At 35.3% G+C, this 27,605-nt stretch overlaps 1 protein-coding gene across 1 annotated transcript; it reads right to left on the minus strand.

Moving 5' to 3' along the window:
* On the minus strand, positions 1–27,605 carry HDAC2 (histone deacetylase 2). The gene is made up of 14 exons (XM_007423472.3): positions 27,422–27,605; positions 19,136–19,248; positions 18,142–18,259; positions 17,080–17,154; positions 15,462–15,600; positions 10,346–10,487; positions 6,897–6,989; positions 6,706–6,814; positions 5,571–5,711; positions 3,354–3,462; positions 2,617–2,747; positions 1,676–1,831; positions 807–864; positions 1–379 (listed from the first exon to the last, which is right to left on the minus strand). Exons 1-14 carry the CDS (start codon positions 27,471–27,473, stop codon positions 349–351), a joined length of 1,467 nt encoding a protein of 488 aa, XP_007423534.1. The 5' UTR covers positions 27,474–27,605; the 3' UTR covers positions 1–348.

Here is a 27,605-nt window from a genome sequence, read left to right on the forward strand (position 1 = left end):
TACAGTTTGTTTGTTTTTTAATAAAGATATAATTACAAAAAGGGGATAAAATCAATCAGGGAAAAGGGAAATTTTAATAGATCAGTTTAGACGTTTAACTACATCTTAACTCACATCCATTTTAAATAGTGTTACATAAAGCCTGGCGGAAGGAACAAATTTTGTATCATAATTGGGGAATTCACAATACAAGTTGCCAAAAATCAAAACACAGTTGTTTGAAAATAAATATGCTCCATGCCAAATTCTACTAAATGAAAATAAAAAGTCTCTTCCAGTACGAAAAGCTTCTCTTAGTATTTTTTTCATTATAGCATTGGGTCCTTTGACTGACATAAGGCTTTATGTTCAAGGATTGCTTAGCTGTTCTGACTTTGTGCTGGGGGGCAGAGAGAAAAAGACAGTTATTAGCAGAGGTCACATGTAAATATCACACTGCGTTCATTTCTTATGCAAAAAGTTCAGTCCAAAGTCTGAATGCACCCTGTATGGATCCCTTCTGTGCTCCCAAGAGACCCACCAGCGGCTTGGGCTAAAAGCTGGGCCCTTTTTTGCTTTTGGGAAATGTTATGGGCCAAAGTGAGTGCTTGAAGCTTGGCAGATGTTTAGGGAATCCATTTCACATTTTAAAAATTCTGGAAATTCCCTCAAAATGGGAATGGACCTTGACCCACCCACTCAAGCATATATTATAAACAAATGTTAACACAGAATTATTGTCATTTATAATGGACAGCAAGTAGATAATTAACATCTCAATAACATTTTAAAAGCAGGTACACACTTTACAGATGGAATTTACTTACCCTTTGGTATCTACTTTCTCACTACTATTATCTTTAGATTTATCTTCTTCTTTAATATCTAAAAATTAAAAAAAAATAGTAGCAATTTGCAAAAACAATATAAACAGTTTTATGATGAAGAAATAATCTCCACTTAGTTTAACAGAACTCCCAGGTAAATAAATATAAGAGTGCAGCTCACATAAAACTGAAGCTATTAATTTCACAATGAATTAAAAATAAGATTATATGCATTAGGTGTAATCTAGAAAACATGGCAATTCACATTAATATGTACTATTCATAGTATGACACAATTTGTGACCTAAGCAAAACCTGTGTAGTTTTGGATCCCTCCTCCCAACCCAGGAAGACAGCAATGCAGCTACTTTGGTTTAAGTCATAAACTGTGTAAACCTGGCTGAATATTATCATAAAAAGCCTTCATTCAATCAGTTGAACAGTGGAGGGTTTCAAAGAGAAGAGAGAATTAAGTAGCCCCACAGTCTTTTCTCTCTGGGCTCCATACATTTGGCTGGGGGACTGAAGAATAGCTGTCCTTGTATTTGCTTTAACTTTAGTACAGCTTTTCACATGAGACAGCTTTCCAGGAGGCAAGTAAAGCAGGCTTCAAGATCATAGTGAAAGTGAACTCTCATTCTTGCAAATATGAGCATAGTTCTTTACATCTCTGTCTGAATGTGTGGTAGTTCAAGAGAATAGATAATGTGGCTCTGTGCCTAGTCCAATTCTCTAGCTTCTATTCATTCAGTTGAACACTTGAAAGGGGCTACAATTAAATGCAAAACAGATTACAGAATTTACTTACAAGTAAATATGGTATGCTTAGCTTAACAGAAAATACAATTAATTTAGCATTTACTTCTTACCTGCTTTCTTGTCTTCTGCCTCTTTTTTGTCTTCTTCTAAGCGCGCCTTCTTTGCTCCTTTCTTATGATCTGCAACGTTTCTGCGTCCACCTTCTCCTTCATCTTCAGAATCAGAAAATTCCTCATCGCAGGCTATCCTCTTATCAGAAGCACGAACTAGAATTAAAATGGAAATTTAAAAAAGATATTCTTACAAGATCTTACACATCTCTTGCAAATGTTACCTGATGACATAATGACTGTTCAGCAAGACATTCTATGTATTTAAGAAAAATCAGAAAGAGTTTGGTAACCTGATACCTATTGATGTAGATAAATTCAGCTGTCTTGTACTCAGCGTTGTTGTTACAGTTTTTGTGTTCAAGCTATCTCAGAAGGTCTGAACAAACACAATGAATTTTTAATACATTACAATTAATAATTGATAAGGTACTTGTAATCTGTCTCCCCATGAAACCCTCATTTGTATAACCACCCCCATCCCTACATATTTAAATCTTACATCAATTAAGCCCATCCATGCATCTGATAAAACGAGCTGCAACTCACAAAAGCTTATGTCTTAGAATAAAATTTATTGGTCTTAAATTGTGCTACCAAACTCTCTGATTTTTGGCTACCACAGAATAACATGTCTCTCCTCCTATAATATGTAGGAAACAGAATCATCATGGGAATAAATTTAAACCATTTCTATGACCTCTCATTAAGAGTTGAGAGGAAAAAGTAACATGCAATTCCTGTGTACAACATGGCACAGAATAAGCAATTATTTATTTATATCCATTCACAAGCAATTACAAAGAAGCATGGTGATTTTTCCTTCAAAAAAACAACTGCACTGGGCTTGTGGTCTAATTATTTTCTCCTCAAAAACTGGAAACAAAACCCAGAAATTCAAGGCCAACAGTTTTAGCAGATTACATATAAAATCTTCTTACTAGAAATACGTTTGTCTGGATCTTCACCGTCTTCATCACCACTGTCTTCATGAACAGCATCTTCTGGAATAGCTTGCATCTGTACACCAGGAGCATGGGGCAGCATGCGCAAATTCTCAAATAAACGCTGCCTGCAAGGGAAACATGATTTATTATGATACAACTCTATTCCTGTCTTTGAAGTTTTTAAGTATCAACAATATTAGCTGTCTAGTTACTGAGATTGCCATAGAAAAGTAAGTTATATGGCAATAAGACTTATGGCCAACAGAAATTCACAGATGGGCCTTCTGTGATCAGAGATACACATGCGTAAGTGTTCACACAATTTTAATACAAGCTTTGAACCATACTATTTTCAATGTTCAATGTAAACTTATTGAAAATTGCTAATATAACTTCATAGTGATAACATACACCAGTTTTTAAAATAATATGCAAGCTATGAATGTAACAATAAAAATGGTTTCTGAGACTTACTGCAGCTTTTACTTTCTAAGCAAAAAGGTTTTTTTAATATAGGTAGGCCAGTTTAGAAAAGGAAAAGTGAAATTTCTTCCAAGTTACTAAATGGATAAACTATCAGATTTCATCTCCTATACCACCTAAGAGCCCTGGATATAATTAGCTCTCCCTTTCCTTACTTCCTATTATTATTGATCACTTAATAAAACAAACATTTACAAATATTCACAGCATTATATTATCTTTATTAAAAATAGGGTATTAATACTTACTTAATCTTTTCCATATATTCTGGAGTGTTCTGATTTGTCATATTTGATGGGCTAATATGCAGTTTGAAATCTGGTCCAAAGTACTCAAAATAATCATTATATGGCAATTCTGTTAAAACAAAATTGAATGTAACTTCTTAGATATCTTTATTGCTGAATTCCATAATAGATTTACAAATCATACTAGTATGATATTTGACAATATTATCAAAAAAATAAATGCAATGATTTATTCTACAAGAGATATAAGTAAAAGATATTATGGTTCAAAATTATGGTTTGATCCAAAATACAGTTAAAAAACACCTGCTATGCAAAAACCTGCAAAAGAAAAATAGGGTCTGCACTGTCACATGAGAAAGTGATTTCCTTCTGTCATGTTTTGTGTTTCAATATATTTGACACCTAGAATTTTGGAATTATTCATTTAAGCAATAAGAACCTATATTCATTTAAAGCTATGCAAGTATAATATAAGGTAGGATAGGAAAGTTCTTCAAAAGAGATGCTTTCAAACATATAGAAACTTCTCTTTTGAACTGCTAAAACTTGAAAGAAAGAAGCAAAGTTTCTATGCCTACATATATGTGTGAAGACACTGTATAAGCCTGGAAAAAGACTGTTTAAATAATTCCATTAAAATATCTGCTTTAAAATTTTGAAATAGGTATTTTGTACATGGTACCATACAGAGCCATTTGATATAGCAGTTAAAGGTGCTGGATTAGAAGCTGGGAGAGTAAGACTGTTAATTCTGACCCATGGAAGACAGCCAGGTGATCAGGTCAGTAACTCCCCGAGGAAGAAAGCACTGGCAAACCACATCCGAAAATGTCACCAAGAAAACTGGGTGGACTTTTCCATGAAGGTACTGTTTTTTCTTAAAATCACTGTCTAAAGTGGAACAATTTAAATAACATACATTACATACAGGGTTTTATGTGATTTATTATTTTTAAAAACTGTCGCATTCAAGAAACATCAATTGAAGCTTTTAAGAGGTGGGGTTTTGGGGAAAACTGCTTTTTCCATAACACGATGGAGAGACTTCAGCCCTACAAGATAGACCAGGTTAAGAAACCATCGCCTTGGTAGCACCTCTTCCTCTTGTCCTTCAAGGCCATTCCCTCTTCCCTCTACAAGACAAATTATTCAAACCCACCAACTATTCATTCCTCTTGATTCATGTGGAGACAAATGATATAGCCAGAAGAGATCTTGAAAGAATCTTTGGAGATTGCAAAGCCTTCAGCAAGAAGATAAAGGAACTGGGGGTGTAAGCATAATTTTTTTTGCAGTATTTCCAGTTGAGGGTCATGGCCCAAGAAGAGAACGAGATCCTTTAAGTTAATAACTAGCTACAGAGATGGTGTTACTGAAAAGGGTTTAGATTCTACAACAATGGTCTATGTTACTTTCATGAAGGACTCAGGGGAAGAGATGAGCTACATCTTACAAAAATGTAGGAAATTATGTGAAGTTTGGCAGATACCTTGCCAGTCTCATCAGGATAGCATTAACTAAAACAAAAGTGTTCAGTGTAGCAAAAGCCAACAATCAAATATGTAACCAAGTTCTGGAGTCAAGAAACCAGAACACAGAGGGAAAAGCAGAGGGCCAGGATGGGGACTGAAGAGTTTTGCAGGAAATTAGAACTGTAGGGCTTGTGGGTGGTGCCCCTCAAAACCTCAGAAATTTCTGTACAGAAATGTTCAAAATAAGGGATAAACTGGAAGTTCTAGAAATCCTACCTCAGGAAGGAAAACATGATAGGAATAGTGAAACATGGTGGCATGATACTCTTAACTGATACACAGCAATGGACAGCTACGAGTTAATTAAGGAACAGATGCAATCAAAAGGGTGGGGTACAGAAAAAAATATACTTGCACAAAAATTCATGGAACATGGAAATCCCACTGAAAGAGATTGGGTAAGAATAAAAGAAAGAGAAATAAAAGTGACACTATTGGGATTTATTATAGACAGCACCAAAATTAAGATTTGAATGGTACAAGAAGATTCCAAAAACTAAGTACTACATCTGTGTCCATGCTAAAGTGAGAATAATGTGAGACATTATAGGGAGCTGCTGGAATCAGGAATTTGGTAATTAAGGCAGAGAAAAGTCTTAAGTGATTTATGTTTGTTATAACTTACATTATTAGGCAATCTGCACTTTTATGTATAAACTGTGGTACCTCTCAAAATATTTACCATTAGGAATTTCGCAGTCTAAGGCAACAGCAGTCTCATAGGTCCAACAGCGAGCAACATTGCGTATGGTGTATCCACCTCCTCCAAGCATCAAAAGAGGCAAATTGAAAGTCTTCACAACTTCCACACATTTGGCATGACCTGTCAGAAGTCATGGACATTTAAAAATAAAACATGCAGTTATAAAAGGCACACATATTTAATACGAAGATTACCCAATAAGGATTTCCTATATTGGAAATTCATGATTAAACAAAGTACAACTGAAATGATACAAGAATAAAATGGGATGAAGCATACAGCAGCTCAGTTCTAAAATTTTAAAATACAGATAGTTTATTGGTCTTAATGGAAATTCACAGTTGAGCAATACTGTTATTATGATTAACCAAAATGCTTTAAGATGTTTTGCACTTATGACACTGAGCTACCTGTATGTAAATTTTCTTCCAGGTTACAAAAAAGGCACAGAACTGCCCACAATTAACTCTAACTAATGAAATGATTCTGTAAGAGCTATGTTTCATTAATGGAAAAACTTATTAAGTACCAGCAACTTTATATGCACATGATGCTATATTTAAGGAAAGATTCTTATGTTCTTATGTACATGTTTATGTATATGTGTTTATTCACATGCCATTTGGCAAATAAGGCCTAGGTCAATCCATTATATGTGAAGATGCCAAAATGGAATATCTTTTTAAGTTATTCCTTTAACTGCATGACGTATAAAAGAATGTGAATGCATGAACAAATGCCAATAAAAAGCATTTGAAGTTTCAGCAGGTAATAACAATTATCTATCTTGGATGACCTGTTCATTCATATACAATACAATACAAGCTTGAAGTTATTTAACTACTATTTTTACTTGGGTATGAATGAACAATTACTTCGAAATTATCCCACCAAAACTCACTGGTTATAAATAACCTACCACATAAGTATTAGAAAATACAGCTAAAATGAAAGAAAAATGTCTGGGATTGTTTAGAATTGGAAATCCATTGTAAGTCATAAGGTTGCATTCTTCAGAGAATTAAAGCTCATAAAACATTTCCACCAAAAATTTCTAACAATGATTTCAGAGAATATGTAGCTGTGAAGCTTCTGTAATGTTTTGTTCCCTTACCTTTAACAGTAAGATTAAAACATCCCAGTCTATCACCAGAGAGTGAATCTGCCCCACACTGCAATACCACAGCACTAGGTTGGTACATTTCCATCACTTTGGATATAATCTAAAAAAAAACAGGAATGACAGTAAACCTTCAATTCAATATTACAATATCAACTTTTAAAAGGTATATAGAATATACTCACTGGTTTAAATATTTGTCCATATGACTCATCATCTATTCCATCTCTCATTGGAAAGTTAACTGCATAATATTTGCCTTTTCCAGCTCCTATGTCCTATAAGAAAAACAGGAATAGAAGACATCGCACACCAATAGCCGAGAAGAGAAAGAGAAAACAGCATGGTATGTTGTGCTTAATTCCAGATCAACTTTGGCCATTACAGTGATTTAAACATATTGTTTCTATACTGCAGAATATGAGAAATATTAAATAGGAAATAAATACAAAGTATACACCAGAGGTATCAGATATACTTCAGATTAAATTTTTCATACAGTATAAAGCATTTGATTTGCGCAACAGAAAAATGTACAAAGACATATGTTCAGAGAAAAAGGCTATAGACATGTGACAATACAGAAGAATCAGACCCAGAAGCATAATTAGGATGCAATTTATCTCAGCAAAGCATGATTTGGAGTCACTGTACAAGGTAAAATACAGTGTCTTTCACCAAGAATGAGGATGGCATAAAATATAGTTATACAGGCATGTTAGATTTTATAAAACAACCAATTACCTGGGGATAGGGAGTAAAGTCATGGGTCTGCTCTGTCAGATCCGTAAAGTCACATGCTATTTTATCTACAAGAAACGTGGCACATTTCACTAAGCAAAAGACATAACAATCATATTTCTTTATGCTCATCCCCTAGCATTCTTATATAAATTCAAAATCCTTCATTCAATAATGTTAACGGCTGCATTCCTTTAAACAATGGGTTACTCTTCATATTCCCCAGAATGAAGTTACTCTTTATTTCCAGTGGGGAGCCTATTGATACAGAAACAACTGAGTGCCCTCAGAATGGATAACAAAGAAGGCAGTGGTGCAACTTCTCAAAAAGTTTTGTTTTAGAAAATAATTGTCCCATCTCCAACCTTTCCTATCCTTTTTAAGGTAGGTTATTGAAAAAGCGGCAGAAGGTCCTCTAGAAGAAACAGATTATTTGGACTCCTTCCAGTCCAGATTCAGACCAGGACCTGGGATGAAAATGGCATTGGCTGCTTTGGTGGCTGAAGTGTGCTGTGACCTAGATGGGGGAAGTGCAACCTTTCAGATCTTGTTAAGACCTCTCAGTGGTGTTTCATACCATCAACTAAACTTTTTGTGGGTAGGCCTTCAATAGTGCTATATTCTTAATCAAGTGATTCCTTCTCAAAAAAAACCATTGTATAGATTATGTAATAATATACATTATTATACATTGGTGTGGTTGTAGGAGCCTGCCATGCTCAAAGGTAACTAAATAATAAAAATGAATCAATAAATTAAAGCCCCAGTACTATGGAAAAAAAGCTATGTTAAAATTTAGCTGACTTTGCCTTCTGGAGAGAAAATTTCAGAAAATTTGCTTTCAATAAAAATGTTCCTTAAATGTACTTCACAAGCAAGACTGTTTAAGATCAATGTTTTTGCAGTGTAAAAGAAATTAGTTTCACCTGTATTTAGCATGAAGCAATAGTACCATCTTGTGGTCAGACAGGTTGAGAAAAGCTTTCTAAACTATCGTATTTGATTCCTATCAAAAGGTAAAAGGAAAGGAATTCCTAAATTTCTCTGAATTCCATATTTGTTATTAGTGTAAACATCAAGGCAGGGACAGGGATTTAGGCCATCATTAGTCTTAACATCTAATGACATTAAAAATCACCTGGTTTCTCTAACCTCAGAACATAGCCCTACTGATACTAAAGACTCAGGCAACCTGAAATTGGCAAAATAAGGATGCTCTAAACTTTTTCAGTTTCTTAAAATGTTATTAACTACCAATAAGCTCTGAGGCTACATAAATTATCTGTTTTCCTGACTGTTATAGTTCAGAGGAACAAGATTATGCACCCATATATGTGTTATTACAGCTAGCTGCTCTGCTCACAAAACTTTACCAGAACTAGATTTGTTATGTCTACTACATTTATATTCTGACTTTCTTCTGAGATTTTTAAGATTGTGTACATGGGGTTTCCCCCTAATATTATTCCCCTTAGCTGGTGAGCTTTTTGGTCAAATGGGGGCTTGAATTGAGATCTCCTTAGTCCAAATCCAACAACTTAAACATTACACTGGCCCAACATTATATGTAGAACAGCATTATATAAGAACAAGGCCACTGTAGTTTGTTCAACAAAACAATGCTTAAACCATGATTTAGTGCAATGTCTGAACTTTTTTGTAAAGTATGTTCTACTGGTTATTCTTTTAAAGTTTTTTTTAAAAAAGCAGTACACTTCTAAAGGAGACTGGAATTCAGTTTTTCAGATGCAGCTAGGATTCTAAATAAAAATAACAGCCAAGTATTGGCCTTTGGGCTCAAATGTGTCTAACGGATTCTAGTGATACAATGACCTTTGTCATGGATACAGTCTTAAATAATTATGAATTAAACTGTGATCTGACACTGGATTATCTGGACTAATAACAGACCGTTATTTTTTCCAATGTACTGCCTTGTCTGTGAACTCAAATTTCTGTAGTTCCTTTACAGTAACTGCTACTGCATAATATAGCATTATCTCCAATAAAACGTTACCCATTATACAACACAGTGAATGTATTTATTCATAATAAAATAACAATGTTGATTTTCACAGCATTTACAGGAACAAAATATTGGGATATAATTTTTAATGCTAAATATTTTGTTTGCTGTCATACTAGTCCTTGTATATGAAGCAATGTCATCATTTTTATAGTTCTATTATCATCATCATCATCATCATCATCATCATCATCATCATCATCATCCATTCAATCGTGTCTGATTCTCGAAGACTGCCTGGACAAGTCCCTGCAGTTTTCTTGGCAAGGTTTTTCAGAAGTGGTTTGCCATTGCCTCCTTCCTAGGGCTGAGAGAGTGACTGACCCAAGGTTACCCAGCTGGCTTTATGCCTAGGTGGGACCAGAACTCACAGTCTCCTGGTTTCTAGCCAGATGCCTTAGCCACTATACCAGACTGACTCTCAGTTCAATTATAATATTGGCAAATCTTAATGGCATCTTGCTATCTATTAGTTTTGACCAGCCATTTTGAGGTTCTCTGGATATTTATCTTGTAATTGAAAATGGAATCCAGAGATTAGGTTGGAAGAACTTTGTAATCACCCTAGATGCTAAAATTACATTTATTCAAAACTTTAGTCATCTCCAGGTGCAACATCTAATATAATGGTGCAATTACTTTCAAAGCATTATACTACCTCTCCTAGAAATATACTAAAATATGGCTCTGGACTTACACTAAGGTGGAGTGATATCATGTCAATGTAAATCTTGATCAAATTTAAATGAACTTAATAGAAAAAGCTGGACAGAAAAATAATAACTAATTTAACTTGAGAATGAGGCTTAAGAATAGCATTTCTAAAATGCTGTCATAATTAAATGATAAGCTTATAACTCAACTCACCCTTAAATCTCCTGTTCCAGGGAAATATTCACCATATTTATGGAATGATACTGTCATAACTCGATCTGTGGTATAAAAAGCTTCTTCAACACCATCACCATGATGGATATCAATATCAATGTAAAGAACTCTTTGATGGTATCTGGACACAAAGGAAAGAAAGCAATACATTAAATCTCACTACTCTTCTTTAGAGGAAAATTAATCCTTGATTTTGCTTTCCTTCCCAAACTAAACCAGTAATATAAAACAGCTTTATCTCTAATATGCAGGTTTAAGTTCCACAATACAATCATATCTATCCTTCATGCAATTCCAGTATTATCAGAACATTCCCCAATATTAGCCTAGATGATGGTGCAGAACACAGTACTACATATACAATATTATACTGCATATTCAGTGTACAATAGGGAGATCACAATGCAATAACCGTATTGACAGCTGCATCTTAACAAACGTACAATTATGTAAGCTTCTTATTTGAACTGTGATATGGCTATTTTAGGCTTATACTACAGTTTTTTTTGTTTCCCACTTTAAAGCTGAAGGAAGCAATGCTATCAATTTATGGCAATTCTTGTGAGAGGGGCTTCCAAGAGTTAGAAAAGAAAGAATCAAGGGCTTTAGGTCACCCATAGTGATACTTGTTACTAATTTACAACCACCAGCAATGGTCATGGTGGGAAGTCTCGTTACTCTAGGAAATGATTTTTTTTCTCATCCCCTAGTATTAAGTATTACTAAATAAATTTTGCATTCCAGTCAAAATATAGCCCTTTCTTATTCTCACCTTAAAATTAAAAATGTCCTGATATATACACTCCCAAATGTATGCTTTTCTTCTTTTCCTAATAGCTTTAGCCTGATAAAGCTCCAGGTGATGATTTTACTTGGATTAAGTAATTGTGTCATTACTTAAGCCATCTGTAGTACGTAATTCGAAATGGAGGATACTCTGTATTAGCCTCCATGTTTAAGATTATAGATCCCACTGCATAAAATCCAAGAGAGTGGGGCTCAGCTTTATAAGCAATTGGGATTGCCTGCTAATTATTGGCCTATCAGTCTCTTAAACACAATTACAAGCTTTATGCTAAGCATCTATATAATAAACCTAATTCAGAACATATATTGGCTGAAGAATAGGCAAAGGTTTAGATGTTATAAATCATACTCTTATTTTACAGCACTAACTGGAAAAGTATACAGTTAAGCCAAGCTCTGCACTATACACTGCTTATTACCGTATTTTTCCGACAATAAGACGCCCCCATGTACAAGACGACCCCCACTTTTCCAACCCAAAATTAAGAAATCAATATTTTAAAGATAGTGCAGAATACATTTTTATTTAGTAATTAGTTAACATTTACCTGATACACTCGGTGGGAGGAGGTCCAAACCGTCTCTCTGCAGCTCTATTTCCATGCTCTTTTGCATAACTGATTACATTCAATCACGAGTGAAACTGCCGATAGCTTGTCTCTGCAAACAGACTTCCTCTAATTGGTTTGTTCAGCATCAGCTGACGTCAGTTACATCAGGCTCGTGACTGGAAGAAGTCTGTTTGGGAGACAAGCTATTTCACTCATGATTGGAGGCTAGCAATAGGAGGAAGCCTGTCTGCAGAGAGAAAGTATGGGCAGTTTTGCAACCGCGCGGTTCTGTCCTCGGCTGACTTCCTTGAATAAGACGCCCTTCAATTTTTAGCGTAAGGATTTTAGAAAAAAGTATGGTCTTATAGTCGGAAAAATACGGTAAGTCTGCATTTGATTTTATTTCTACATCCTAAGTTGTAGAGCAAATAAAAACTCTACTTTAGATATGTTTGCTCTGTGAATCTGGCATGATCTGAGTAGACCAGTGCAAGCCTATGTACTGTTTCAAATTGGTTACAGCTACTGTTTTTTGCTTTTAGTCTAGAACCTCTGATCTTGGTTAATAATTCTGAATTGACTTGGACAAGATTGCTTTAACAGAAGTTTCTTCTCATAAGACACACTTTTACAAGCAGGTTTAAACAAAATGTTATGAACAAAGAAGGTCAATTCAATCAGTTTGCCTTAGATATGTGTTTCTGAGCAGCCACTCCCCCTTTTAAGACCAGCAAAATATTTAAATCAAATAACCATAACTAAGTTCAGAAGAACATTAACCTAGCACATTTTGATGTATTCCCAGTGGCTGCTCTTGAGGGGAAATTCAGAATATATAAATAAAGACTCTGTACTTGTGGTGAAAGGCAATTGAAAATATGGTCAATGTTTTGCTGCGCTGTCCATTTTATAAAGACCCAAAGCTATCTTTTATAACTTCCTTTATAACTAATTTTTCAGGCCATTCAAATGCATTTTATGTACAGTTGCTGTTAACTAACCAATATGACTCAATTTCTTTGAATATGGCCAAACTCCATTTTATTATTTCTAAAATTCATTTTGACTGAATCATGCTGACCATGTAAATTAAAATTATTTACTTTGTATTTTACTTTGCTTTTAATGGAACACTGGTCAATGACTGCAATAAAGTCTGTTTGGTACTGTACAGACGGCCATGAATTTTTATTTTGTTTTCTTATAATGCTATTTATTGTTGTTTTATTTATGTGTTAGTTAAATAAAAAGCTATCTAGCAAACCTATGGAAGCCTATCTGTCCAGATTTGGCAAGTTCTCCTGTGAAAGAGGCTTTTCTAAGAAGCTTGGAGAGGACACAGGATAAGAAATTCTCCTTTCATAAGATTCTATAAGACTGTGTGTGTGTGTAATTCAAGATGTAGCATTTTAGTGTAACATTAATTTGCTATTTGATTATTTTTTTTCTTATTCTTAAGGTGGAAACCACTTTCTTGAATTCTGCACAGAAGACAGAAAAGTTACATAAAACAAAAAGGTATATCCATGTTCTTTCTACATGTAGCTATGATAAATCTTACCAAATTTGTTGCCCCTCCTTGTATTATATTCCCAAGCCACACAACATTGATACCTATAAACATTCTGCAAATTGCTTAGTTTTTAAAATTTAATTAATTTAAATTATGCAGCCCCATTATTTGCGAACACTCCACTCTTTTTTCTCCTAATCACACCACCAACATTTGGCAGCAAAACACTGTTTTTCAAAGGTATGAATTTTGCAGAAGGTTGTAAAAGTGACAGTGAAAATAAGGTACACTATGCCCCTGTATATGTATACACTTCTATTTCCTGACCCTCTGCTTTCTTGTATTTTTGCTTTCTCTTGTATTTTCTTTCTCTCTTCTGTACCTTGAATCTGCCTGCTGCAATTAGGACTTTTGTGCAATTAGGTCTAAATATCATAATTTTCCTAGTCACTCTTATATTTTCTGTTTAAATGTATATGTGTGCATTTTTGCATCATTTGATCTTAAAATTTAGTCTCGTTGCTATGATGCTTCTCAAATAAGCTGCTTCTTCAATTGAAGCTGCTGACATTTTAATTATGTAATAATACTAATGAACCTTTCTATCTTTGTGGAAGAGAAAGTGAGTTTTCATATATACATGAACAAAGAAACTCTTTAAGCTTCAATTTCTGGTTATGGCTAATTTCCTCTTGATGTAAATAGCGCCCATGAATATAATTTAAGATTTTGAAAAAGTACTGGTTAAATACACACCTACACATCTGTGTTTATGCCCATTGTGACTTCAGTAAGACTTTAAATATAGGCTGTTTACTGGATAATTTGTAAATCCTACCTTTATGATTGCCCTACTTCTTATACATGATAAGGTTCCTAATACTAGCTTTAAAGGAACTAGACTTTTTCCACTTGTATTTGTTAACCCCAAACAAGGAAAAAATAGTTTCTCTATATTAACTAATACCATAATCTTCTATAATGTCCTATACTTAACTAAGTTTTGGGAGAAACTTATGTACTGAACCATATAAATGTAACTGTGTGACAAAAGCTAAAATTTTCAGAGGATAATATTCTCTTGAATTACATACCTAGTACATGGAACTTGACAACTGGACAATGTAAATGGATTCTCCATGCCCTTACTATAGCTAAAAGATTGATATTGCAGCATTGGAAAGATAAATGTATGGTCCCATTTACTCAATGGATTGAAGACATGACTGCACTTGCCACTTATGAGTGGACTGCCTACTGACATAGACTTTGTATGGACAAATATAATGAAATATGGGACTCATTTATACAAAATACAGTAGATTAAAAAAAACCCACACGATAGTCATATAAATTAGAAATATATACGTACTTGAATAATATTTGCATCAGATTTGTTTATATAGAATTGTAACTGTTTACTGTTATAATCACAATGACATATCATACTATGTCTTTTTTCTTTGTCATACTTTTTTTACTTTTTTGTAAAGCACTTTTTATGTTTTTTCTCTTTGATAATGTATGTATCTCCATCATTATTATCATTGTTTTACTTTTTTTCCTTTTGTTATTAATTAAAAAAACCCTAATAGCATAATTTTGTATTAACATCATTTTGCACTTTTACATAAGACTGAAATTAACTGAAATAAACAGACTTACCCATTTTGTTTGTGTTACAAATTCGTCAAGAAATGATTATTGAAAATGAGAATACCAAGTCCACAGATATATTGAAAGACTTTACAGACAAGCAATCAAGAAATATTTGGTCCTAATTTAGCTGTTACCCATAATAGATTGGTCTAAGAATATAATGATTATCTATACTTTAAGAAGAAAGCAAAACATTCATGACAACCAGGGCATCAATAAGCATTATCTATTGTAAAATAGTAAAGCCATCACACGATTGGGAATAATAGCTTCTTATAGCTGTTCTTTCACTTCTAATGGCAAGAATGTAATCAGGATAGTTTTAGAGCAGATGATAACACTTTTAAATTAAATTATTTAGGAAGAATGTTTTACAATTTCAATTAGTTATCTGTCAGGGTGCAAAAAAGAGAATTCCAAACTACCAAAAAACTCTGTCCTAGCTCTGCTATTTCTCTGGTCAATGTACTCACTTTCAGCCCAATACTCATGTTTTCAACTTATTTATAGGACAAATTATAAATATATATATATATATATATATATAACTGTACCAGGAACTTACTTCAATAACTCAAGAATAGCAAGCACAATATCATTAACATAACAGAAACCAGATGCCTCTGATTTCTTAGCATGATGAAGTCCTCCCGCCCAATTAACAGCCATATCCGTTTGTTGTCTATTCAATTTTACTGCTCCAGCTACAGAAACATGAGAAAATGCAGTTAAAAATCTTTTGCAGAAATGAAAAGACAAGATATAATATCTAGCAAGAAAAATGGCAGTCTCACTTAGCACTTTTCTGTTCTGGTTTGAATTTTAACATTTTTTTTAAGCACTTCTGCTACTGGGTATCATGTGTTACAAAGCACATACAGATAGTCCCCACTTAACGACCACAACTGGGACCTGCAACTCCATCACTAAGCGATATGGTTGTTAAACGAGAAATCACGTAACTGCCATGCTTAGCGATGGCAGTTCTGGCAGTCCCTGTTGCTGCCGTTAAGCAAATCCTACACAGTCATTAGGTGAGGACCCACCCTGATCCAAGCCATTCCCAGCTTAATCTCTCCCAGCCCCAAGCCTTGATTCTTCTAAGGTAAGGGATTGCCTCTTCTTCAACACCCCCCACCTGCCTATCCTTCCCCCATCTCTGCCCTTTTGGTTGCCCTAAAGAGCGGCATTGCTCAGTGACATGGCACTGGGATAGTCTCAGCCTGCCGCTGCTGCCCCCAGGCCTCTACTTCAGCCCCAGCACCACCACCAAGGAGTGCTGCCTCAAGCCCCATGCTGCGAAGCCCCATTGCCACAGTGTGGCCAGTTGCCCAAGCCAGTTACCTCATTGCCATGCCACAAAGCTCTCCTACTGCATGGCAAAAACCTAGCAATCACACTGAGGAGGACAGGGAGAAAGGTCAGCTGGGAGTGGCAGTGGGGGGGGGGGGGCAATTGTAAATGTGGGTGGGCCCAAATTATCACATGACTGCAGGGGCGCTACAATGGTTGTAAGTTTGAGGACCACTCTTAAGCCTATTTTTCAGCACGATCATAACTTTGAACGGTTGCTGAACGAATGGACATTAAACAAGGATTACCTGTAATACACTGAATGCCACTTTTAATGATGTTTCTTATTTATTCTATTGTTTTATTTTCAATTTCTACTCATTTTTTCCTCACATTGCAATAAAAATACCATTCCTATTACCTATACTTTTGCCAAGTCCAACGTAAAAATACCTCCATGCGAAGTGACCAACACATGGACCGCATGTGATACTCAAGTCCAATTTTATGGACCTCAGAGCTCAGAGTCCTACAGGATTGTGTAGCTAGAAAGTTTTGGCCAAATTGCCAAACTCCAGCAATGTGATTCCCCCAGAAGACAAAAGAAATAAAGTACCTTATTTAGGAGCTCAGTATTGCAAAAATGGCGAAATAAATAAATAAGCAAGCAAGCAAGTAAAATTAAAGGGGGTGAAATATTTCTGTTTATTAGGTCGTTATCATTTCATCAGCAAAAAAAAAAAAATGAACATGATAAAAAATGTGCCACTTCTACTTCTACCCAACATAGAACATGAAAGGGTATCTAAAGTAATACTGTTACTGCTACTTAATTGACAAATTTTGAAAAATCAGTAACTAAGAAAAATACCTAAGAAGAATATACTTACCTACAGAGCCTCCTGTTGACAGCTGACAGAACTCAAACAGTCCATCAAAGACAGGACAGTCTTCCCCAACATTAACTAAAGAAGGAAAGTTTTATTAATCCTCTAAAGTTCTGTTTCAAAGTGTATGTACAGTATTTTTAGGCTTGTTATACTAATAATTCATGAAGTTGAGAAAGTTAAAAACAACACTATAGTGGCATAATTCCAAATGAGGCACATCACTGGTATTAGTTTATTTTAGAAGTTAATGTTACTGTTCCACAATTTTACTCCATTACTACAGATGTTGCAACTGTTGATGATTACCTAGCTCCAGCAAACTTAATATATTCACACTTAGAAATTTAAAAACTGCAGCTTTCCTCCTCTAATGCTTATAATATCCTAAAATTGTAAAGCAAATACATTCAAATTCATGTATTTGAAACTTCCTCTCTCCCACTCTCTCTCTCTATATTTTTCAAAAAATAAGATTCAAAATAATGCTGCCAAATCCCCAAACCATAGCATTGCCCTTTAGTTACTACATCCCTACCTTTAAGGTAAGCAACCACATGATTAAAGGCAATCGTTGCTATCTGCCTCTGATATGTTAATCATGATTAGAAGTGATATGGTTATTCTGATGGAGATGTACTGCTGCATCACAGCTCATTTTAACCAGAGAGAAGGCTGTGAATCCCAACAGAAAGGAACAATTGAACAACTGAGCACTTTCAGCCCTTAAACTACAATTTGATTGTACAATTTGATTGTACAATTGAGCAGCATTTTGTTTGAGCAAAGTTTTGATTATTCTCCATATAACAGGCAATTAAAGAAATAAACTACTGAAAATGCTAACAACCACACCAAAATTGTAATAAAGTAATAAAATAATTACAATATTTTATAAATTTCTTCCTTAAATCAAGTCCTTAAGACAATATTGAGGAAAAATTCACTGCTATAAAAGTGGTGCTTAGATTTTCTTTGTATGCAAGATCACAGCATCTCTTATGCTAGGAAAGGGCTCTCAAAAGTTAAGAATTTATTTTATTTTAAAATCAATAGGACACTTACATCTCTGCATTTGTTTGCTATATTCAGACATATTGTCAGGTCTTATTGAACGAAGAAATTTGATGTATTCATCGCTGTGGTATTTAGTCATTTCTTCTGCTGTAGCTTTGTGGGGGCGCTAATAAGCAAAAAGATTGACACAGCTGTACTACAGGAAAAGAGCTAACAGTATTTTAAGTAAAGACAAATTTCATCAGACACATTAAACTGATACAAAGAAGTAGATTAAAAATTCCAATTTGGGGTTTGCCATGTAAATACAATAGTTCCTGCATATATATTATAATAAAGCGGAAACCAAGTATAGGCCATATAAAAACTAAATATAAAATATTTTTAATAATAAAAGAAAAGATATGTTGTATCAAGTATATGTTAAATAATTGGGAAAAAAGTTCTACAGCATGTGTGGTGAACTTAAACCATTTCAAGTGTCCACAGGAAAGTATCACTCTATCTCCTCCAGCAGGAAGAAATTTACTCCAGCAGCTCCTGCACTGCCTTGCATGGGATGCCTTCACCTTTTCAACAGGGAGCCCTTTTTCCAACCCCATTCTGACTCATTCAACATGGAACACCTTCAGCTCTCCTGCCCCATCAAGAAAAGTATGGAAGGCCCTAATATAGCTGCTTCTGAAGGCCTTTTAATTGAACCCCTACAAGCAGAGTTACAACAATCTTAGGTGGCTATTTTCTTTCCCTATCAGAGAGGGTACAGGGCAACTGAGATGGACTTGTACCTACAGATGCTCACTTGGAACACTTACAACATAATTGTGGCAGGAGAGATCACTTGAGTTTGGAATCTATGGCCCAACACATTCCTCATTCTGACCTAGTGATATCATTCTAAAAAAGTCTTAGTGTCTCCACAATAAAATATAACATTGCATGAAGTTTAACATTCTAAGATGTGTACAACATATTATTTGTATGGTTATATTCTTTTCATTGGTCACTGACTTTTTAGTGATAGTAATAAATGCATACTTACATAGATTTCCATTTTTCTGTACAAGCCATAATTTAGCAATAAATTGTGTGTCATACGGATTCTGTGAGGCTTCATTGGATGTCCCTGGCCATAATAATAGTTTCCAATATCACCTAGAATCAAACAAGAGTCCTATTTATTAATTTTTTTAGCTTTACTTTTATGTTTCATGATACAATCACCAGACACCTCTTGAGTATCATTTTGTTAGTGAACGTTCTTTTAAAAAAACAAAACCAAAAATCTACTCTAATTCCCTCACTGGGATTTGGAAGCCCTCAGAATTTACACAGCATTGCAAACACTGGAACTCATTTGCATACTCTGGGCACTCCAGTGGACACTGGAAGAAACAGAGTTAGTGATAACTACAAATAATTGATGGCTTAACAGTATTTGAAACAGGATTATGGTCTGTGATGTTACTACTTGCAGCCGCCACCATCTTAATGCAGACTAAAGCTACAACAAAGCTTATATAACATGTTCTTGACATTCCCAAAGAATAATACTTCCTTCTACATTCTGAAAATGCCCACTCCCCCTCTAGTGGAAAAGCTGATAAATAAGATGTGTGATCTGCATGTGCAAAGTATTATTTGAACCTAAGGCAGATATGATAATTAATCCTGGTGATATTATTCTCATCTCATATTCACAGCAGTTATGCTTAAGAAAAGCTGTAAACTGTATTTAGTTATTTCAATTAAACAATAATCATATTTATTAAATTAGAATGTAGATTGATGAAATATATACTTTTAATTCTTCTCTTAAGACCTAATCAATACATGCAAAAGTGTGTAAGCCCTAACTTTCAAATTATACTTCTGAAGGGCAATTTAATATCACTGAAATGGTCTATATCCATCACATCATCTCTAGAAGTTTGAATGGGATCCTAAATAAAAGCTTACAAGAATATACATACAGGTGATCCTTGGTTAACAACCACTTGTTCAGCGACTATTTGAACTTGTGATGGTGCTGAACTAGTGGTACTTACGACCAGTCCTTTGAGTTCTGACTATTGCAGTGTCCTGCGGTCGCCATTTGCGACCTTCTTTGCTGGTTCTGATAAGTAAAGTCAGTGGGGAAGCTGGCAGGAGGTTGCAAATGGTGACCATGTGACATCCTCACTTAACGACCTGTGGTGATTTGCTTAATGATAGCAACTGGTCCCAATTGCCCTTGTTAACTGAGGACTACCAGTACTTTGTTGCTATTTGACCCAGTGAAAAGCAATTTAGTGAAGAAAGTTTGGAAAATACACAAAGGTAGAAGGAAGAGTCAAATACCCTCCTTTCCTCAACATCTGTCTACTTTAAATTGTTTCCATGCAAATATGTTTTCCCCTAAAACAGAAGCTTTCAGGGCCAAATTACCTACTATTCCATGTAACTTTTTGTTAAATGCTTAATCCTTTGCATGAAATCATTGTAGCTAAAGCAAAAATTTCACATTTGAATTATAAAATGAAATCACATATTCTTGGGAGGTGCTAATTATAAAGTGATAGAAAGTGCGTTCAGTACAAAAATATACATAGAAATATAAAGTATATTCAGTATAAAAAGTCAATTTGCAGCAACTTATACATTTCTTATATTTTTGTCTGCTAAAATTCACTCAATAAACAAAAAATTATACAGAACTTTTCAGAGAGGCTGAGATCAACAATTATCAACTTTCAGAAACAATACGACCAGGATCTAACATCAATGCTGTATCACTGGCTTTACTATAGATTCTATTTAGGTAAAAATGCCCTTGCTAATGTCTAAATATGTTTATTTTTTTAAAATAATTTTTCATCACAAGTATAAACAATTTCAGTAACTTACCATCTCTTAAAATACAACAAATACTCTCTTCATCCCATATCTCATCTCTTAACTATAAACAAAATGATCCTGAAAAATCTACATGTTTATAGATAAACCTTTCTGTCTGGCTAAGATTTACTCTGAGCTTGTAGGGTTTGCACTACTGGTGATATTGCTACTGCTACACTTATTGTTTTGTCATGTATTTTGCATTGTATTCTACAATTACTGTATTGTATTATGATTGTATTTGTACAACACCTAGAGCCTCTGGAGGGAAATGGTTTCTAAATCTTATAAATAAATATCAATTCAATATTAGCAACACATATTTCTGACAATGTTCAATACTTACTTTTTTTTAAAAAAAATACATCTAAATTTTAAGAATACTAGACTTTTATTTCACAAGGACAATTTTCAACATGTAACCTTCATTTCTAGGGATGTTCTTTCTCCAGAAAAGCTAAACTATTAAAACTAAATACCCAAAGAAGAATGATGTAGCAGCCAGTCTGCCTTTCCTGGCAACATTTTGGAATTCTATACCAAGCTGCAACACTTGTCTGTGTAACAAACTATACGCTGTACTGTTTATCTTAGCACATAGTAAAACTATCATTTATTAACAACTCTAAACTATCTATACAAAATATAGGTAGCATATACAATGGGGCAAAAAAGTATTTAGTCAGCCACCAATTGTGCAAGTTCTCCCACTTAAAAAGATGAGAGAGGCCTGTAATTTTCATCATAGGTACAGTGGGGCAAAAAAGTATTTAGTCAGCCACCAATTGTGCAGGTTCTCCCACTTAAAAAGATGAGAGAGGCCTGTAATTTTCATCATAGGTATACCTCAACTATGAGAGACAAAATGAGAAAAAAAATCCAGAAAATCACATTGTCTGATTTTTAAAGAATTTATTTGCAAATCATGGTGGAAAATAAGTATTTGGTCAATATCAAAAGTTCATCTCAATACTTTGTTATATATCCTTTGTTGGCAATGACAGAGGTCAAACGTTTTTTGTAAGTCTTCACAAGGTATTCACAAAACACCTAAGAATTTTCATTTAACTCTCTCCAAGCACAGTATTTAGAATATGAATCTTATTACATATTACATACATTTCAGCCTTCTCAATAGAAATAACCAGTTGCAAATATTTTTACTAGTCTGCTGGCAGAGAAAGGACAGAGAGCTAAATATTTATGCTGGATGTGGAGAAGCATCTTTCTTTAGCACGATACTGATTTTGAAAATGAAGAGAACAATAAAGTTTTTTTTATTATTTTAAGAGAATTATTTAAGGGAATTTTAAGGGAACAATCCAACAACAGGTCAACTTTCTTTTTACAACTTAGCATGCTATTCCCCATCACAACTGCAACAATGTATTATTATTTTTATTGTTAGGATGGGGTAAATATACAATAAATCAGACTCAAAAAAACCTATTATTACTTTGATTCTCAATTCCATAATACTGAGTCAAATACAACAGAAAATATTTTTATATGAGATAGCTTTTTCAAATTCATGATCAAATTATTTAGCTACACCTTTATCTCCAAGAATTTTTATCATGTACCATCAAATTAGTGTTGACTCTTAGTGACTACTTTCTCCAGGATGATGTCTTCCAACCCCAACCTTCAGATCCTCCAATGGTGCATCCACTACTGTTGTAATCAGCTCCTTCCACCTTGCTGCTGTTCATCCTCTTCTTTCCTTCCACCTTTCCCAGCATTATGGACTTCTCAAGGAAGATGAATCTTGACATAATGTGTTCAGAATATGATAATTTGTGGTCATTTGTGCTTCAAGTAAGAACTACACATGGTATTCTCAACAGTCTTCTCAATACCAAAGTTCGAAAGTGTCAATTCTCTTTCTATTCTGCTTCTTCGAAGTCCAAGTTTTGCTTCCATATGGTGTCACAGAGAAAACCATTGTATGTACAGTTCTGATCTTTGTAGGTATAGACATATCATGGCATCTGAATATCTTTTCCAGGGCCTTCATTTTTGCCATAGTACCTATTTCTTTATTGCTGCCTTCTTTACTATTGATAGCTGATCCTTAAAAGCAGAACCTATCTACCACTTCAATATTTTCACTATCAGTTCTAAGGCTGGTTGTTGTACCAGTTGTCATTAGTTTGGTCTTCTTTATATTTAACCATAGTCCATTATTTTAGACTTTTTTATCCCACCTTTTATTATTTTTATAAGTAACTCAAGGCAATGAACATACCTAATGCTCCTCCCTCCTCCTATTTTCCCCAGAACAACAACCCTGTGAGGTGGGTTGCGCTGAGAAAGAGTGACTGGCCCAAAATCACCCAGTCTGTTTTCATGCCTAAGGCAGGACAAGAACTCACAATCTCCTAGTTTCTAGCCTGATGCCTTAACTACTAGACCAAACTGGCTCTCTTTTTCACTGTGTCTCTTCCATTACTAGAGCTTTCAGATTAAATTTTGCATTTTCAGCTAATAGTTATCAACGTAGCTCAGGTTATTGATGTTTCTTTAACTTTAAACCATACTCATCTTTTTCCAATCCAACTTCCCTCTATATATATGCAGCATATAGGTTGAATAAGTAAAGAAAGAGTATACAGTTTTATCATACTCCTTTGTCAACTTGGAGCCAGTCTGTTTTGTCATGTTTGGTCCACACTTGTGTATAGATTTTACATGAGGGCAATGCGTTGTTCTGGGATTCTCACTTCATAAGCACACTGTAAAACTTGATATGGTTGACACAATTAAAGGCTTTTCTATAATCAATTAAGCATGTATTGAATTCTTTTTGGTATTTTTTGGCCTTCTCAATTATCCAGCATGCATCAACAATAATGTCTTTTGTTCCTTTTCCAAAATGAGCTTGAAATTCTGGCATCTCCCTTTCCATGTAGGGTTCTAATCTGTACTAGATGATCCTAAATATTACTTCGTTAGCATACAGTACTTGGTTACATTTCTTTTCCTTGATATTGGTATTTTGACTGACCTCTTCTAATCTGTTGGCCGTTGTGTCATTCTCCAGATTTGCTGGCATTGTTTAGTTACAATGTTTACTGAATGTCTTCTATTGCTTGCCATATTTTTGTAGGTATCAGTCAGGTTCAAGGCTTCAAAGTGATCCCATATCTTCTTGAAAATGGTGATTATATGCTCAAGATTATACAACATTTTTCATTAGATCTATTTTCTTAGCTAAAATACTAAGAAACCATTAATCTGTGGTTCCCAAACTGCACTATGGTGCCTCAGCAAACTCACAAGGGTGCCATGGGATATTTTACTACTTAATAAATGGACTGTCCTAACTTTCCCTGAGGCACCACAGCACGAACTGCTGGGGGTACCATGAAAAAATTATTGAGACATTAAGGGCACTGTGAATTGAGAAAGTTGGAAGCCTCTGCATTAATCTAAGCCTTTTTCCCCCCAACAAGATCTAAACAGGAAAAGACATTTTACTTTTCTACATTAATGATTTCAATACTGACACATACTCAGAATTTTAAAAATGAGCCCTCTGTCTTTGAGGTTCTGGGAAAATTGATATTATTCACTCATGAAATGTCAGGTCTGCGATGTTCAAATCCCAATGAAGTAAAATCTCGTGCAACCCAAGTTAGGTTCAAAAAAGATTTCATTTATTGGAAAGTATATGCAACTCTAAGCAAAGCATTGCTGAAACGAAAGCCCGCACTTTTCCCACTTTACTTTTACCCCTACTTCTTACCCTCCCTCTTTCCAGGTGCCCATTTGGTTCTCACAGAGATGTGACCTTGCACATTCCTAACCTCCGATAACCTAGTCCATCTTCCTGGCCTTTGATAGCATACCAATTCCTTCTACTTCCACTTCCCCCCTCCCCCTTACTAAAGAATGGCAGAAACAAAGCAAGCAACTACTACATTAATATTTTGATTGCTGAAGGTTCTGACATGAAATCATACGAGGCACTTCTGCCCCCAAATTCTGTTTTTTTTCCATGGTGATTTGAGCACAAGTTGACTAAAAAAAGTTGACATAGATCAGCTTCCAGCAAGTTGTTCAAACAGATCGGCTACAACCTGTAGGATTTCATTTTGGCAATATTATCTTTACTTTAAACAGCAGCCACAGGGCTAATTCTCATGTCCCTCTAACCATGGCATGAACATGGTTCACTGAATATTTTTAAATGATATGCTTTCATGACATTGCATGTATCTCACCCTTAGCCCAATCTTCTTTAGCTGTCTCAGTTTTAAAGTAGCATCTGCCTCTTCTTCTGATGTAATTTTAACTGTGGACATAATCTACCACACTTCACTAACAGTGATTGCTGATGCAGTCAAGGGTTGTGATCTGCTCAACTTCTATTAGCCCTTTTAGGCTGCTGCAGGCATTTCTCCTACTGACTGGCCACATAACTATTCTGGCTTTGGCTACAAGTTAGGCCAAACATCTGGGTTGTGCAGAGGCAGCTGCCTCTGGTATGTCTGACTGGTGCTTTCTGAAATGCTTTTCAAGTTTATGTAGGGTCCTTTATGGACCAGTATGCTAAACTGCATTTCTGAAAGAATATTAGACCTTTGCTTACTCTTTTACTCACTTTGAGTAACAGAGAAAAACCATTATACAGAGCAAGCAAGTAGCAAGCAAACAACACAAAGACAGACAGGAGTGAGAGTAAGAGTGAGCACAAAAGAAACAGTGAATCTTGCAACCTGTTAGCTGGGTTATTTTTGGACATAGGTTTAGTGCTCTTTCAGAATACTGCTTGACCCATGTTCAGAAACAGCCAGACTAACCAGTTACAACCTATAATTCAGGCAACATGAAAGGTAACTAAACTCTACATCCCAGGTACCCACCTATACTCATTCAACCCTGCCCCACCACACATTAAGGAGAGTATTTTTCCCACTAGCAGCTGAGACTCAGTGAGAGGAAAAACAAAAACAAGAGAATCTACCATTTGATTTCCTTAAAAGTATAAGGACAGCACCACTTGCCAGTTTTATTCTTGAGGCAGAATAAGAGTCAGCAGTCAGGACAACACAGTTTACGCCAAGATACTTTTCTGCAGACTCAAGGACTGGAGGATAGCATCTTAACATGATCATTAGGAACAGCCAATATTTAATTTGTGCCTCCCCTCCCCATTGCTCAAAAGCCAGCTACATGTATCACATATCACTATATGTTGTGAGAATAATTCTACTTTGGGAATATTTATGTTTTCAATTAATATTTAACAATTCTTCTAAACAGAAAATTTCTTAGTAATTTCCTCATACATAATATAACACTTTCTGCTCATTCTTGGAGTCTTTTCAAGCAGATAAAGTTTACTACACTTTTATTTAGTTTGTGAGGCTAGATCAATTCATCTGAGAAAAAAAATAGTTATTGGTAAAAATTCAAACAGAAATATTTTATCTTCTACTGATTAGCTCAGATGTCCTATTATATATTCTATTTTAAAATGATTTACCAAAACCAAGCTTTGCATATCTGTATTAACACAGAAATATCTGAAGCACACCATTTTAATTTTTGAGTTTCATAAATGCTTTGTCTTGTATTAATGGACTGGCTCTGATGCTTTCTCTTGTACTTTTTGATGGAGGAGACAATCTTACATTTCCCAATTTAATAGGAATTAAAATCTCTACCTTTCTTTCAAAAATAACATGAACCCCCCTAGCTTTTTTATCATTCTTTAGCTGTCCAGACATTAAATATTGTTTTTTAATGACCAGGAAAATGTCCTGTAATTAAAACAATTCTTCCAGCCAGTGATATTTATTTTGCATTCTATTGGGAAGGAAGTCTAAGAAACAGGAAAACAAAACTCTTTCAGAGTGGTTCTGAGCATAAAGCTGTGTTTTCATATGAGTTATTTCTACAGATCCCATAGCGTTAAGTTCTCAGTCCCATACACTACTGAGAGCAATTCCTATTGCAGTGAATGGGCTCATTTCTGAGTTATGGCAAAATCAGATTCCCAACTACAAAATGGGGATCGAGAGGGGAAAGGAGGGCAAAAGAACCATTAGCTTTCCATACAGGTATGCACGGACAGCTCTTTACTAAATAGCTATATGTTGAGGTGTGCAGATTTGAAGGAAGAATGCAGGGATAAAGGGGGGGATAGAAATCAGAAACGAGACGAGCACCCACGTCCCATCCAAATGCACGCTATGCAGACACAATAGGTAGAAGCAACAGCAGCAGAAAAACTGGAGGGGGAGGGGCTGCCTGCGGCGCGTGCGCCGGAAAAGAAGGCGCGCGAGGACAGAGAGTATGGGAGGGGCGGCGTGAGGAGCGTAGCCAACGAACGCCCTCAAGGATAAAATTGGTGAGGGGTGAAGTGGACAGACAGAAGAACAGCCGTCCTTAGACATATTATGCACCCCCCGTGCAGCCTCGCCCCACTCAGCCCTTCTCTCACCGTCATAGTAGTAACAGACTTTCTTCTTGCCGCCTCCTTGACTATACGCCATGAAGCCGTCTGAAGGAGGCTCCGAGGATGGATTCAACTGAACTGGACCAAGCTAAGCTACTTGGAAAGGCAGCGAAGGCACCGCAAGACGGATGCCGGAGCCGGGGACAGCGTAAGGGGGCTGGGACCCCGC

This window comes from Python bivittatus, unplaced genomic scaffold (genome assembly GCF_059951505.1).
Source record: "Python bivittatus isolate LINGU-HERP-01145 unplaced genomic scaffold, Pbiv_v1 ctg000020_np1212, whole genome shotgun sequence".
Taxonomy (NCBI): Eukaryota; Metazoa; Chordata; class Lepidosauria; order Squamata; family Pythonidae; genus Python; species Python bivittatus.